Source organism: Pteropus vampyrus, unplaced genomic scaffold (genome assembly GCF_000151845.1).
Source record: "Pteropus vampyrus isolate Shadow unplaced genomic scaffold, Pvam_2.0 Scaffold135, whole genome shotgun sequence".
Lineage (NCBI taxonomy): Eukaryota > Metazoa > Chordata > Mammalia > Chiroptera > Pteropodidae > Pteropus > Pteropus vampyrus.
Window position 1 is genome coordinate 6292625 of NW_011888916.1, and position 16807 is coordinate 6309431.

General features: G+C 31.8%; 1 protein-coding gene across 2 annotated transcripts in view; it reads right to left on the reverse strand.

Annotated features, from left to right (window-relative positions):
* EPS15 (epidermal growth factor receptor pathway substrate 15) overlaps window positions 1–16807 on the reverse strand; it is a 116510-nt gene that overhangs the window by 67622 nt on the left and 32081 nt on the right. For both annotated transcript variants that reach the window (XM_011367686.2, XM_011367688.2), the window contains exons 3-8: window positions 14902–14991; window positions 13963–14010; window positions 11153–11248; window positions 9143–9208; window positions 7901–8026; window positions 5820–5879 (exon numbers count right to left, since the gene is read on the reverse strand). In XM_011367686.2, the coding sequence (XP_011365988.1) occupies window positions 5820–5879; window positions 7901–8026; window positions 9143–9208; window positions 11153–11248; window positions 13963–14010; window positions 14902–14991 (486 nt within the window). The remainder of the gene's footprint in view (window positions 1–5819; window positions 5880–7900; window positions 8027–9142; window positions 9209–11152; window positions 11249–13962; window positions 14011–14901; window positions 14992–16807) is intronic.

A 16807-nucleotide genomic window follows, 5' to 3' on the forward strand; every position in this document is an offset into this window, starting at 1 on the left:
AAATGCATTTACACAGCTAGGGATAGATACTTAACAAAGAAGCATTTAGAATATCTTTTTGATGATTTCAAAATAAAAATATCAAAAATAAATCTAAATATCAAAAATAAAGCTTACTTCAGGACAGCAGGAAAAAAAAGGGATTTCATTTCACGGTTGCAGTCAAATACCAGTACCTGCTCACTTTTTTTTTTTTTTTTCATTCTCTGTGCTTTCAGGAGTATTTCACAAAATTTAGTGGCCATCAATTACCTAAAGGGCTTGTTAAAACACAGGTTTTTCAACCCTACCCCAGAGATTCTGATTCAGTTGGTCCAGGGTATGGCCTGAGAATTTGCATTTCTAGTAAGTTCTCTGGTAATGCTGATGTTGCCGATGGAAGATTATACTTTGAGAACTAGAATTTAGGAGCTTCATTAGGAGTTTCATTTGCTCATTAGTCTAGTCAATCAATTAAATTGTCAGTTATAATTTCTTAAAATAGCACTCTAGGATGAAACATCAGGCATTTCTTGTGTTTTTCAAATTAATACAAGTTTCCTTCATCATGTTAGTTCAACAAAACATTACTGAGAAATTTCTAGCTACTGGGCATTGTGCTAGGCACTAGAAATACAAAAGTGAAAAGAGTTCTCACTTTTACAACCCAATTAAAGTAGCAAGCATGTAAAAAGTTAATTTCGATATAAGCATGTAAATGCTAATATAGACAAGTACAGGTCCTTTATAAATTTCCAAGTGCCAAAAATTCCTTATAATAATGAGGACCCAACAAATGCTATTTACGAAAATTTAGACCACTTTCAGTCTAAAAACTTACCTGACAGAAAAATTTAAGACTTAATAAGAATATAAAAAGGAGATACGTATGAAGACAGAATACAAAGGAAAATGATCATAAGGCTATAAAGTGGGAAAAGGGGAAAATAGTAACTTTATGGTAGAGAAACCTGACAAACATCACTTTAATCAAGTGATGAAGATTATCATCACCAGTGATGGCATGAGGGCATCATGTACTGCTCCCCGCTCCTGATAAATGTGATGAGAAAGTCATTTCACGTCTGTGGTATTCTTTCCAAAAACCCATACCCCTAGCCTAATCATGAGAAAAACATCAGACAACCTACTCTGGGAGACAGTCTACAGGATAACTAGCCAGTACTCCTCTATAATGCTATAGTCATAGAAAAAAAGGACAATACTGAGAAATTATCCAGAGAGGCTGAGACATGGCAATTAAATAAAATGTGGTAGCCTAGATTGGCTCCTGGGATAAAAAAGAAAAACCCAAATAAAGTCTGGAGTTTGATTAACAGTAATGTACCAATGTTAATTTCTTAGTTTTGACAAATGTACCATGGTAATGCAGTATGTTAATATTAGGGGAATGTGGGTGAGGAGTATTGGGGAACTCTCTGTACTACCTCTATAAATTTACTTTTCTGTTAATTGAAAACTATTCCAAAATTTTAAATTTACTTAAAAAAAAATTTATGATATAGAAGAAGGCCCAGGTTCAGCCCTGGTTGTCATTAATTGTGCTGCTTAGAGGACCTAATTTATAGGAACTTGTCCAACTCTAAAAATCTATGAAAAAGCATGAGCATAAGCTCATTTACCAAATACTAAATTATTAGATTTAGGGGCCTTCCCTTTAAGTTTAAAAGCAGTAGTTTCAAGCCTCAATAAAACAGAACTACTTCACAGAACAGGACTGCACACTAGTGGAACTCAGCCCAACAAAAGGAATGATAAACTTTAACATTATTATTAGTCAATTCCCTTGGTTCAATACCAATACCATAATTTTATATACATTTTGAGTTTTAAATTGACACCAGAGAAGAAAATTTGACCCTTTTGCAAAATATCCCCTTAATTCCCTGTCAGAGACTTTCTACTAAGCTAAATGAAGTAAAATTCAGAAAGATATATTTCTGATATCTTATACTCTAGTCATACAATTCATCAATGAGCAAATAGAATACTGGTAATACTAATAGATTTAAAAAATATTCGAGGACATAGAAATTACTTTCAAAATCCACTTTATTTTCGTGTGTGTACAGATATACACATCCCTCTCAAAAGTCATTTAAATTGAGGCCAGAACACCCAAGGCATGCCAAGGCCTGACCTTTACAAATTCAGTTAAAAAAAAAAAAAAAACAACTAAAAATTCTAGACTTTTAATTAATCTACTAGGTTTCAGAGAATATACAAAAACATTTACATTTGAAAAGAAACGAGGACCATTCATTAAAAGTTCATATGGTACAAGAGTTATACAAGTTCAAATCTCTCACTAACTTCATTTATTCCAATTAAAAAAATAAACCAACCAAAAATCCCATTTATGTTATAAAAATAAAGAAAAAAACTGATTAAGAATTTTAATGGTAAGTCTCAAACATAAAGATTTAGGTCAAATCAAGTTTGGGTTCATTAGTGAAATAAGTAATTATTCTTAAAAAAAAAAGCCATATCATAATTTAATAATTCAAGTTGAGATCTCTCATTAACTTGATTTTTATTTATTCCAATTCAAAAAATAAACAGAGAGTAGAAAATAGGTCTTTAAAACACACAAAAAGCACCGTTTAATCCAAAAGGAAATGGATAAGAATTTTAGAGGTAAGTCTTAAACATATATTCTCATGTTCAATCTACTTTTGATTAATTAGTAAAATAATATACTATGGGGAAAAAAATGGTCATACTTCGACAAGCCAGAAAACCAGCAGAATATAAATTATCATAGTACAAAGGAACTAATCATATGATTAAGTACATTATCTTTACATTATTTGGGAAGATAATTTAAAATGTTCAGAGTTTAGTTATTACACTGTTACAAGAGTATTTTAAACATTACTTCTATTTTCAAAGAAGAATGAGGTTAACTCTTAAAAATTCAGTTTTTAAAGATATTGATGCTCATAAGTAAAGATAAAAATCAAGAACTTGCAGTTTAAGTTACACTGGCTATGTTGTAGTAAGTATAATTTTAAAAAACAGTAATGACTATATTGTCCCACTCATTAAAGTAAAAAAGATGTAATAAGATACACTGGGCAAATTCTACCCAAAAGAATGCTAGTGAGACTATTAATATGCACAAAACTACAAGGAAAATCCTAGAACCAAAAGAACTAAATTAACTGAGTAAAATCTAGAATTTTAGTTACAAAAAATGTTTTAAAATCTTCTGGAGTTATAAGGTGAAAAGGAAAGAAGTGAAAATAACGTAAAGGTCTCATTTTACTAAAGCCAGGGTTAACAATTTTGTTTTCAAATACTGGAGAAATAAGTATGATAAATACAAGGAAAAGTGTATTAACCTTTAATGGCACAAACATTATAACAGAATTTCCACATTAATAAGAGGGGCAAAATGAATTAATCACAACTTGATAACTAGCAATATTAAGAAACATTTAAAAAGAAAATAATAATGTAAAATAAATAGATATGGGGGAATAAAATCAATATATGTCATCTTAAGAGACATACAAAAAGTCAAATTAGGTATAAATTTAAACAGGAATGTGCCACTTTCAAGAGATACATTTTAAACATAAGAAATATTAGGTAATCCAAACAAAAAAACAGAAGCACTATTAACATCATACAACCTGGAATTCAAAATTAAAGGCACTAAGCATGATAAAATTGAAAAGAATTTCTGAGGAAAGCACATAAAAAGAAATTATGTGGCAAAATGGTTAAAATTAGTAAATATAGGGAAGGTACACGGTGTTCACTATTTTAAAGCAGCAATCTCAATATGAATACAAACATGGTGTTTATTCTCAAATTATTATTTTAATAAAGGTTCATTTTTATTTTTTTAAAAAGAGTAAGTTGCCTAGGAGGCTTCAGGGTATATAATGTAAACTGTTTTTATTCACTTACCTTAGCATATACTACTGTTGATCAAATGAGGATAACACCATTTTCCACCTATCCTAACTATGCTAATACAAATGCACCTTTGAAATTTTTAATTCTTGTTTTTATATGAAGAAAAAATCCCCCTGGACATCCTACCAATTGGTACAAATATTTTGTACCAATATTCTTAACATGAAAACCATTTATAAGAAGCTAATATAGAATCATTTGGTGGTATTTCAAAGTGCATCTATAAATCCATTATATTGATTTAATGGATTAAATCAATCTCTTGGATACACCACCTTTCCCCAAAGCATCCCACAAACATTTGGATTATAGATTCAATCCTTGAGCTATAACTAGGATAACTTTTGTCACCATTGTGAGGGGGTATCCCCTGTCATTTCCCAACTATCACCCAAATTAAAATGAAAAAGACTAGGGACATAGGGCCATCAACTCAAGTCACTTTAACTTTTTATTTTTATATATTTTTTTCTAATGTGATAATATTTATTTCTGCCTATTTCATTTGGCTCTTGAAATATAAAAAAAAAAATAAAATTTATGCAAGAGCAAAAAAAAGAACAAAGAGAAACTGAAACATAATAAATCAATATAATGGATTTATAGAAGTCTAAAATCTTCTGAACAGAAATGTTGACACCCAGAGAACATATGTAAAAATAGGTCATGAACTTGGCAACAAAGAAAAGCTTAACAAATTTTTTAAAGTAGAGATTTCAAAGACCACATTTCTCTAGTCATAATCTAATCAAGATGAAAGTATATGCAAAGCTAACAAAAACTTTTAAACTTAACTACTTTGAAATTAGGAAATATATTCCAAAACAGATGATCAAAGAAAATTAAAAATTATCCAAAAAGTATTGAAAAAGAGAATACTCTGTACCAATATCTAAGAAATTTAGCTAAACCTGTCGAGAAAGTATGTCCTTAAATGCTTTGAATATTAAAGATAATAAAAAGTAAAGGGACTTAGTATTCACCTTCAGAAATAAAAAGAAGTAAATCAAAAGGAACTAGGAAGACAGAATTAAGATAAAAGCTGAAAAAAATAAAAGTAAAAACATAATAGAAAGGATAAATCCAAAAGATGCTTTTAAAGGAGCGATAAGCTAGAAAAAATCTAATTAAACAAACAAAAAAAATGAGAGGGAGCATAAAACACATAAGATTTGGAATGAGAAAGGACTACAACCACAAACCCAGAAGAGATTAAAAAAATAATGCAAATAAATCTGTGACAACAAATTTGAATGTCAAAGAAATGGATAATTCCTTAGCAAAATAAAGAGAAAATTTGAACAGACTAATTTCCAAATAAGAGATTAAAAGGGGGATTAGAGATTTACCAATAACGAGTTCACAGTAGAATTTAATCTACCTTTAAGGAAGAGATGAATACAACTCTATTTGGAATTAACTATCCAATTACTAAGAGTAATTAATGTCTTCAGATAAGATATCAAAACTTTCTCTGCCTACATAAAGTGAAACTGAAGCGTTATTCACGTTTTCCTTTAGTGAAATAAATGTGAAAATTTGGGGGTATATTTGAGGTAAAATTATTCCATAGCAGAAGCAGGTACTGAGATGTCTGGTAAAGTTGGGGTACAAAAGATAATATTACTCGGCATCATATTACAGTGCATATCCAAAGCATATATTTGTATGTACCCTGAAGTCAAATAAAATGAAGATGACAAAAATATGCATCATCTATTATCCATTTGTTTAAAAATATTTATTGACTAGCTATAAATTCTAGGAAAAAATATTCATAGCAACAATCTTAGGGAAATATAGTTTTCCTCAAAGGATGAACTAAAAGGGGAAGTTTTCACGTGAGTAAACCATTAAGATGTTGAAGATTTTAAGAGCATTAGGTTACTTACAACTGCAAACTCATCTCTGTCGAGCATTCCATCATGATCAATATCACTCAATTCCCAAACCTTAAAAAGAATAGAATTGAGGAAGATTACTGTTCTTCCATTTCATACGCTACATGTAAACACCAAATACATATGTGAGGACAAAAGTTTTGCCTAATCATTATAATATCTATTTCTCTGAGAAATTTCAATTATGCTGATTTTATTATATCACTATATTATATGCCATATTAACATTACTGTAAAAAGTAATAATTCTTAAAGCTAAGTATCTTAACGCCAAGAATCCTTTACAAACCTTTAAAGGTTTTCTTTTCTTCATCTCAAGTAAGAAAACAATTACATACACAATACTTTAGATAACTACAATGCTTTTTCACAAACATTTTCTCAGTTAATTCATGTAACGACTCTACATGGTACTATCAACTCTACTTTAGAAATGAGGCTACATGATTTACCTAGGATCATGCAATTTATCCAATTTTCAATGTGAAGACTTCTAACTAAGTCCATTATTGTTTTCCCTACACTATATAATCTCAAATCAACTAAAAGAAATGTGCAATGAGTACTGTATTATGAATCATTAACCAGCTAATAATGGCCAACGCTTACAAAGGCCCTGGTAGATGTGGTTTAAATCTAGAGTAACTTCCATAGCTTTAGACCAGCTATAAAACTATGTTATATACTTAAAGATATTTAAGTCATTCAGCAAAATCTTACTTGGGGCAGGGAGAGAAAGTGTGCTGGTGAAAGACAGGAATGGAGATAAGCAAGTGCCTGGTCATTAAATGCCTTGAAAGGAGTTTGGACTTTATCCTATATACAATGGGAAGCTTCTAAGTAATGAGACATTTTAAGTAAAAAAATAAGAAGATTATATTTATAGCTTAGAAATTTCATACTGACCACACAGAAGAGAAATGATTAGTGGGAAACAATACTAGAAAATGACTTTTAAATTAATATTTATTGAGCACCTAACTTTTATGCAACGCTGACCCAGTAGTACTACTGCTGGTGGTGTGGTGGTAGTTGTTATTACCATGGCAGCTAGCATTCGAAGAGTATGTACCAAGCACTGTGCTAAGTACTTTCCATATGTTATCACATTTAATCCTTACAACCCTATAAACTGAGAATCACACTCATTTTAAAGATCAAAAACTGAAACATGGTTTTATAATTATTTGCCCAAGGTCACGCAGCTAAAAAGCGGTGCAGCCAGGATTTGACCCTACATCATCTGACTGAGCAAGGGATTAAAGAAAGGGCTGGAGATTTAATGAGAGTGGTAGAGAGGAATCACTATGGAAACAGCACAAGAGTGGTTGGCAGTAAAGGAAGCCCAGCTGAAGTTGGTAATCATTAAATTATGATACCAATCTTTATCAGACTTTCTCAGTAGTCTATATGCAACCATAGAGAAGGTAGTCAATTAGCTTCATGCAAAGCTGGATTATCACCAGGCAGGAAAGAATTTAGAAAACATGGTAAAGGAAGCTAAAAATGCCAGCATGAAACTGTGGACCACAAAAACTCAAGTTGGATGAAGAAAGAAGAAAATTCAAAAGATGGAGAAAGAAAGAAATCTGATATTTAAAAGTCTTGATGAAGTCAAACAATTGCAATAGTCTTGCAAGTATCTAAGAAACAGATCTAGAAAGACAGGAAGTTCTATTTAGAGAGAATTTATAATTTCAGAGATGAAACTATTCCTTATGACAAGGTCCCATGATAAAGCCATGATGTAGGTGGCAGATGAAAAATACTGATGGTCTCTGGAAATCAAGTCAAGGAATTGGGAGGTCAGAGCATATACGCAAAGAAAAACGGGACCTACTTACGGGGCTTATAGATATAGCTAATTTCAAATACTCTTATTTAAAATGGATTAACCAAATAAAGAAATAAATTGGCAGTGATTTTACACGTTGTCAGAACACACAAAATTCTGTAATAACACAACTTCAAAATAAGATCTGAACATTTTTTAACAACGAGTTATAAGTGCTCCTGGTAGATACAAAATGAAAACACATAAAAAGTACATTTAGATTATAATAATATCTTACTCTTCCAAGGATATCCACAGGTAACTTAGAGTTGAGCAACACTGGTTTCACTTTATCACCTGACAGAAATCCATTTACTGGGCTTAAACTATCAAAAATTGCATCATATGTGGCCTTATCTTCAGACTATAATATAAAAAAGATCACAAGTTAAAATAATGGTGAAAAGGATTTAACTGCAGTTATAAAAATTAAGCCCCCAAAGAACAGACAACATATTTTTCTTACTCTCATTTAAAAAGCATTTTCACTTTTATCAAAATATAGTAAATAATAATTTAAGTTACTCTACTCAAGAATTCAATATCCTCTATTCCTTCTGTACCTGGAACACTATCTTTGCTTTTCTACTGTTAGGTTAAAATCAAAAGATTTCGGTGACAGAAGGGTTTTGAGAACACCTTAGCTGAACCCTCTCACTTAAACATACCAAGGAAGATCCATACCAAGGAAGTAATTTTTATAAGAACACAACTAGTTAGTGACGTTCTATCACATATCAAACTCAAACAAATTTTAGAAAGAAAATCACTACCATAGGAATAATATCAAGTTTCACACATTTTCCCCAAAGCAAGATTTCTTTTTCTTGTCAATAACAAGAATTTCCTAAAATCCTGAAAAGTTACTTGTATACAAAAAACTATTGTTTATGATTTGCCCAGTCATGGCCAATCCTTACAATATTTAAATTAATTAAGAGCACACAGCATACACAGACAAACGAACCAAAATGGCTTTCTGACAAAACTGTACGCATTTATTAAAGGTCTTTTGATATGCTAAATTATAATTCTACTTAAAATTATAATTTAAAAAATCAAGTAAGATAGTTATAACCAGCGTGGTGTCTCCAAATAACTATAAAGCAAAATATCCATTTCATAAAAGATTTCATAAATAATTATTTATTTTAGATCCATAAAGAGAATATCTATTTAACCAGAATTTTTAAGCAAGAAATAATACCAGTGGGGTAAACTGCCTATTCATCAAGTATTTTAGTTAATACAGGATATGACATCAATTATTCTTAGTTTACAATATAACAGTAATGAGATTAAGCCAATATTGTCACAAAATGATTGACAGAGCTGTAAGATGCCTCCAAAGATTTCTAATACCAGTATTTCCCCAAAGGTGAAAAATGAAAGTCTAGTACAGATTACCAATATATCTTGAAAGCAGGGAGAGAGGATCATGTTGAAGCAAAACAGAGTCAAGGAGAAAATAGTTACTTACTTTTACGGCCCATGGGAGCTCAGCTGCAGAGGTTCCACTGATTAGCAAGGGACTACTGGTATCATGCTAAAAAGGAAAATATAGCAAGCACATCAAGTGCTGAAATCCTCACATCAATAAACAATGAAGAAAAAGTGGTCTTTGGATTTAAATACATTCATACAAAATTTTGGATCTCAATGAACACAGGATGCTACTTTACATTAACTATTTTACATTAATTCTATTAGACCTTCATCTAAGTACAAATGAAACAAAAATTGAGTTAGCTGAGTTAGCTGCATAAATTATTGTGGAGCACTAACTAAAATATATAAGCAGAAAACATATAAGAAGAAATGTATTACAACTGAGATAAAGATATCTAAATGTAACAAAAATATTTATGGCCCTGTTAACTGATGACTTCTTCCCAACACTATTTAAGAAAAGCGGACTGGGACAAGCACCGAACCAAGAGTTCTAAGTTACAAGTACATGAACCTATCAACAACATGCCCAAGTAATTACGTTTATTTACTTGTAGAGACAGATTAATATATTTGAAAAAATTTTATAACATAGTTAGACAACATATCCCTATATTAACCCTCAGACTCCATGACTAGATGCCTAAACTTAGAAATACAGAAAATCCTCAAAACTGAAGTTAAATTCATAATATTCAGACCAACAACTTTTAAAATACTGAATTTAAAAACAAGCAAGAGTCATAAAACTTCTGAAAAAAGGAGTATGATGGAGAGAACTAGCCCTATCAGATATAAAAACAAATGGCCAAATATGATCATTAAAACAATGTGAGATCACATATCAATAAACAGATCCATGGGAAGAACAGAAAAATCCAGAAAGAAACCAAAATACATACGAGAATTTAGCATATGATTGAGATGGCATTTCAAATCAGTAAGAAAAAGATTGATTATTCAATAAACTCTATTAGATCTGTAAAGTAGCCATCTAGAAAAAACATAAACTAGAATCCATACTCACACCTTACATCAGGACTGACGTAAATGTTAAAAAAAAAAAAAACATTAAAAAATTAAATCCTAATAATTCATTTACATAAAAAAATCAAAATCAAAAGACAAATGACAAATTGGGAAAAAAACACTTGCAACTAATACAGACAAACAGCTGTTTTCCTAATATACAAAGAGCCTCTAGAATTCAATTAGAAAAAAGACTAGAAACCCAAGAAAAATAAAAAAAGGCTGTATACAGATATTTCACATAAAGGAAGTGTAAATGAGTCATAAGCATGAGAAAAACTATTTAACCTTATTCTATAAAACCAACAGGACAAATAAAACTAGTTACATTCCATTTGTCACTGATCAAAAATGACAAGGATCCAAAAGTTTGATAACAGTATGTTAGCAAAAATGCACTCAACCAATTGTTGGTAAGAGTGTGAACTAGTACAACCACGATGAAAGAAAAGTTGATATTACATGTAAAAATTACAAATGCACAAACTTTTGAAACAGCAATTCCATTTCTGAGAATTTACATATATAAATAATTTCTGCACATGCAAAATGATATATATTCAAGGTTATTATCCATTACAGCATTTTTAAAAATAAAAGACTAGAAACAATCTAAAAGCCTATCAATAGGAAGTTATATAAATTATGGTAAATAGAAGCAAGGAAATAGTAAGCAGTTATTAAAAAGAATAAAGAATCTGTTACGTAATGATATGTAAAGATCTCCAAAACATTTTAAGTTATTAAAATAAGGTACAGAATCATGTGTAGAGCATGCTACATTTAATAGAAAATGAGGAAATAGGTATATATATTTCTTTATATACACATATAATAACTCTGGAAGGACACACAAGAAACTAATAAGAATAGTAGCCATTAAGGAAGAAAATTAGGTAGCTGGGTGATCGGGGTAGGTGGAATTTTTTTAATAGAGTAACTTTAATTTTTAAATCATGCAGTATCATTTATTTTGAATTAAATACAATTTAAATTTTAAAGCATTTCTTACAAATCTTGGTGGAGGAACAGCCAAGTTCAAGCTACTCAGTGAAACCTCCAATCCATTCTGAGCGCATGCCACAAGACGCAAAGCAATGAAGAATTCCTGAGAAAGAAAAGTATGAATGATAAGAACATTATCTTTCTACCTATTCACCTATCTAACCATCCATCCATCCATCCATCTATCCAATTATCCACCCACACACATACTTATAATTTGAAAATACAAAACAACTCACAATTATTCCGAGGTTTTTATGTAGCAACAAATTTAACAGCACATTTGCTTGAAAAATTTGCTTTAAAATTGAGAATATACAGATGTTAAATTATAATGTACACCTAAAAATTATATAATTGTATTAACCAATGTTACCCCAATAAACTTAATTTAAAAAAATAATAAAATTGAGAAGAGATCTACAAAGATATTCTGAACATTATAATTAGCAAGAAAGTGTTAATATAAATGGAAAAATACTTAAATAAATTGTGATACATATGGACAGTAGATATTGAGCAAAATTAATAATCATGCTTCAAAGAATATTTAATATTAAGAAATGCTTATCATTTAAGTAAGAAAAATAATCTTAAAAAAGGCCTAGAAGAAAATATCTAAATTTTATCAAAAGTCATCTCTAAATTTAAGATTATAAATTTTCAAACTGTATCATTCAAGTGACTCAATCATTGCTATTCCCCAAAAAATGAAAGAATAACCGTACAGCATCAAAACAATTATATAACTGCTTGACTTTGAAATACTTGTAAATCTCCTCCAAAGGTCCTTGGATTTGGGGCATTTGAAGGCTTAGATCAAAATTTAATAAACATCCTAGCTACCAAATATAATAGACTCTTAAAAAAAAAAAAGGCCTATTTGTTCTTTTGACAGCCTGGAAAGTCTGATCTTCCCTGAAGCTCTCCTCCTCTCCAGCAGCAAAGCTTCTTAAAGCTCTCCCAGTTCTCCTCCAACCTTTCAAGTCTCTTCTGTTGGAGTCAATGCCTCCTCCAACCTTTAAATGCTGGTATCTCAGAATACATTCTAAGTGTTCCAACATTAACCCTCTTTTACTTCTCATTCAATATGAGATTCAACTACTCAATTAGGTAATCGAGTCTACTCCTACAGGATAGACAGGCTCTGAAGTGAAACAGTCCTGCAATAAACTCTAGTTCTACTAAAAGTAGTGAGGCCATGGGCAAGTTAAATAAAAATCTTCCATAAAAGGGTGGCTAATACCTACCTAGCAACGTTTTATGAGGAACAAAATAAAACCATACAATAGGAGGAAAGCACCTACTGTCATTTTTGCCAAAAACCCAAGGACCTTTGGGAGAGATTTACAAATATTTTGAAGTCAAGCAGTTATATAATTGTTTTTGATGCTGTACGGTTATTCTCTGTTTTTCTGGATTAGCAATGACTGAGTCACCTGATTGATACAGTATCAAAATTTATAATCTTAAATTGAGACGGCTTTTGATAACATTTAGGTATTATTTTCTCCTATTTCTCCAAAGAAAACATCAAAGTTTAACTACAGACCAATAAATCCAGCAACCTATATGTAACAAAGACAATTTAAACTCAATATTAAATGGTAAATTCATGAAAATAAGAACCACATCTGTCATGCTCACCTCTGTATTTCCAAAGCCTGGCTCAAAACAGGTACTCAACAAATATTTGTTGACCAAGTACACTGAACCCTGAGTGCCCTGGGTGCCCAGATGAATTTAGTGTTCCTATGTCTCCAATGTATCAGATTGGCCCTTCCGCCCAGGAGTTCCAATAGAGACTACAATCTAGCCCTGGAATCTTAAGAGACTGGGTATTCTGACTCTCTCATCAAATGTTTTCTCATCCCTTTTCTGAGTTTGATCCTGCTTCAGCCATTCCCACAGGGTAGGAATTAGCTTTGAGCAGCAGTGCTCACCCAGTATAACAGCATGTAGCAAGCTTTGAATTCAGTCTTGTAGGACTCTGAAATCCATCCCCAACAAGCAGAACTTCAAGGCACACGCCCATAATGACTTTCACATATTTCTGGTGTAGGTTTACATCTAGCCTGTAAACCGCTTTTGTCAGAAGTAAGACCTAGACCAGAACACTTAGGTTTGATTAGCCAAGAATTCCTTTCAAATGTATAAGGGAATACCATCTTAACAATTAATAAAATCCACATTTATTTATAAACTCTGTACATGTAAGATATTTAATTAATAAGATACAAAGAGCAAAATCTCTGAAAGACTGAAAAAAAATTCCATGCTACTGTTTGATGTATCACCCAAAAATTTTACGTTGAAATCATACCCCTCAAAGATGATGGTATTAGTAGGGCCTTTGGGAGGTACTTAAGCCATCAGTGTGGAGTCCTCGTGAATGGAATTAGAGCCTTATAAAAGAGGATCCAGAGAGATCCCTAGCACTTTCTGCCATGCGCAGATACAACAAAAAGTCTGCATGCAATCAGAGAGTCCTCATCTGACCATGTTGACACCCTGATCTCAGACTTCCAGCCTCTAAAACTATGAGCAATAAATTTCTGTGTACAAGCCACCCAGTCTATGGTATTTTGTTATAGCAGTCAGAACAGACTGAGACAGTCCAGAACAATGTCACCAAACTAATGTTAACCTTTGGACATTAGTTACTTTAGTGTCTACTGATTAGAAATATTTTCATTGTTATGACATTTGCCTTTGCAAAATTCTAATGTTAGTTAAAAAAAAAATTCTAAAAATACAGAAAACTGCTGGCTATTTTTTATTCTCAATCACTCAAAAAACTTTTCATATGAATCTTACTTGTTTGCTCAGGACACCTTTGCCATCGGTGTCAGCCAAATCCCAAATCTGAAATTTAGAAAAAAAGAAGTATCAATCTGTATTTTAAACAAACAAACAAAAAAAAACCTTAAAAGATAAATTTAATCCTTGCAATTTACAACATCATGCTCTTTGGTAATTAGATTTAAGGATCATAGAATTCAAAGTGGAAAGGAATCTTAAAGATTATTCAGTGAAACCCTACACATAGATACTAAGGCCCAGTGAAGTTAAATGTCTTACTCAAGAACATTTAACACATCAGGGAAAGAAATGAAACTCAGGTTCTAACTTCCAGTTGAATACCTTTTTCATTAACTTAGGTTCTAACTCTAAGTCTAATGTTCTTTTTACTAAAACATACTATCTTGATTTTAGATCCTTATTAAGGTGATATTCTTTCTTATAGGCAAGTTGAAATAGTTAATGTTTATCTGTAAATAATTAAATTATTAATGATAACTTTTCAGGGTTTTGAATACATGTCAATATCACGTATAAGACTTCACCAGAAGATCAAATCAGGAGAGGGACTTTCTACCTTTCTTTCCTAAGCTTCTCATCCCCCACTCTATTCACCACATATTAAACTCAGAGGAAGTAGAAATAGAGCCAACTCTCTGAGTGGGTGGAAATGTTCCCAGTCTGCACTGTTTCTCCCCACAATACCCAAATGTACTATAACTTCCTCATTTCATCCTACTAAAATGTAATGTTTTCTAAAAATTTGAAAAACACCTTACTTTTCAAGAGGGTAAATAACTATACCACAAATTCCCTCCCTTCTATTATTTAACTGCTTCTATGACTCAGTTCTATTCTAACTTCTAAGTTTCTTGATATCTTTCTCAATTTGCATCCAATTCACCTATACTACCAATTATTCATTATAATGTAGTTATAATGAACAAATACTACCTTTCCAAGTATTAGGTCGGGAAGCCCTGATTTTTTCAGGAAAGCAGCAGCATCAGAAGCTAATACCCTTCCAGTACTGCCCGTATCAACCTGAAAAGAGATAAACTGTAAGATGACAACAACAAACACAAAGACAAAATTATCAACATTTACTGGCCTTCCTTCCTGTGTTTTGGCAACTGGCTTTTTCAAAAAAGGAATCCTTTGACCAAACTAGGCCAAGGAATATATGGAGAGCTGAATGAAGAGAGTACCATCGACAGCACTGGCAATTTACAAAGTATTTTTTAATCACGCCCATTACACAAATGAGAGAACTGAAGCTCAGAGGAAGTAGAGCAAATTAGTGGAGTCATAGCATTAACACATATCTCCTGACTCCAAGTCTTCTACAGTTGCTATTTAAATTTCAATAAACTTAACTCTAGCAATAGGAGAGAAAGGGCAGCATTTCCTGGAGAGGTCTTTTGACAAATGGGAATAGCTGCATATGTTATCTGTTTTTTCAAACATCTTTAAATCATTAACTTCTGCTTTTACACTTACTCTTAGAAACTGTAACACTTTATTAAAAAATCAAAGCAGCTCTAAAACCAGCAGTGATTCCATAATAAACTTAAAGAAATATTTCTAAAAGCTGTTCCGCTCCTAAAGCACATTAAGGGAAACACATCACTTTAACTGAGGGGGACTTTCCTTTAAGACAGAATGAGGTCAGCAAGAATGGAAAAACAGTTCAAAAAAATAATGACTCTCACTTCTGTAAAGATTTCCTAAAGTTCTATTTGTAGAAATGAAAAGTAAGTTTTAAAAAGTTATGGGAAAAATAACATGATACTAGGCTATTTGTCAGTTGGCTATTTTTCTAGTTTTTTAAAAGATTAAGTTTGCTGTAAACATATACAAAGCATTCTGGACAGGCCAATCCCAGCAAAGCAGCAAAAGAGAAATCCTTTCTTTCAAGTGCTAAAACATGGGATACATCAGGCACTCAGTAAAAAAGAAAGAATTGCCAAGTCCAAATTTGGGGTAACAAAGAAGTACAAAAAGGGTTGGGAAACCTGCCTTTGGAACTCTCCAGAACTCCTTTTTTTTCCTTTCTCCCTGACCAGGGTGGAGAAAAAAAGAACACCGCCTACTTCCAGTCTAGTCTAAATACAGAGGCACTCCGGGGAACATTAATCAAACTCCTATGAAATATTTATATACTGTATTCCAATAAAGAATTTTTCTATTTTCCATTCTTTTGGTTACTATAATAAATTAAACATAACCATCTAGTCATTGTCATCTACAGGCAATTTCTGTTGTACTCTGACGCCTGCCTAAAGTCTCTGCCATAAGCTAACAACTAGAAGTATGTCTTCAACAAAGAAAGTCAGTCTTAGAGCCTCATATAAAGGACTATAACACTGTACCCTGAATTGTTCACACTTCAAAATAAGGGCTTTTGGGTAAAGACTTCTCAGCCGACGACATCACTTAGACAACTTTCAGACTGTAATGGTGGACTAGGTCAGAATTTCCAGCAAGCACTCTTTATACTCCAGAAGTAGATTTATTTCATAAAAGCAGACTCCTGATCCAAGATGCAGGAGAATAAGAATTACATAAGATTGAATGAACTACTGAAGAAAATTTAATTATGGTTATTTACTTGGAATACTATTGGTATTATTTTTAATATTCTCTTTGGTAAAGGATATGTGGGAAAGCCCTTTTTCTTCAATACTATCTCTAACCCTCAATTTAACAAGCTCTGTGTTTGTAAAGTGAAAGAAATAGTTTTCAATGGTATCTGATTCTGACTCTTCAGAATTCAAAAATAAATCCTTTAACTGAATGTCTTTACCTTTTATGGCAATACAGTTATCACATAGGTTAAGTAACAATTGGTCTTTTTATC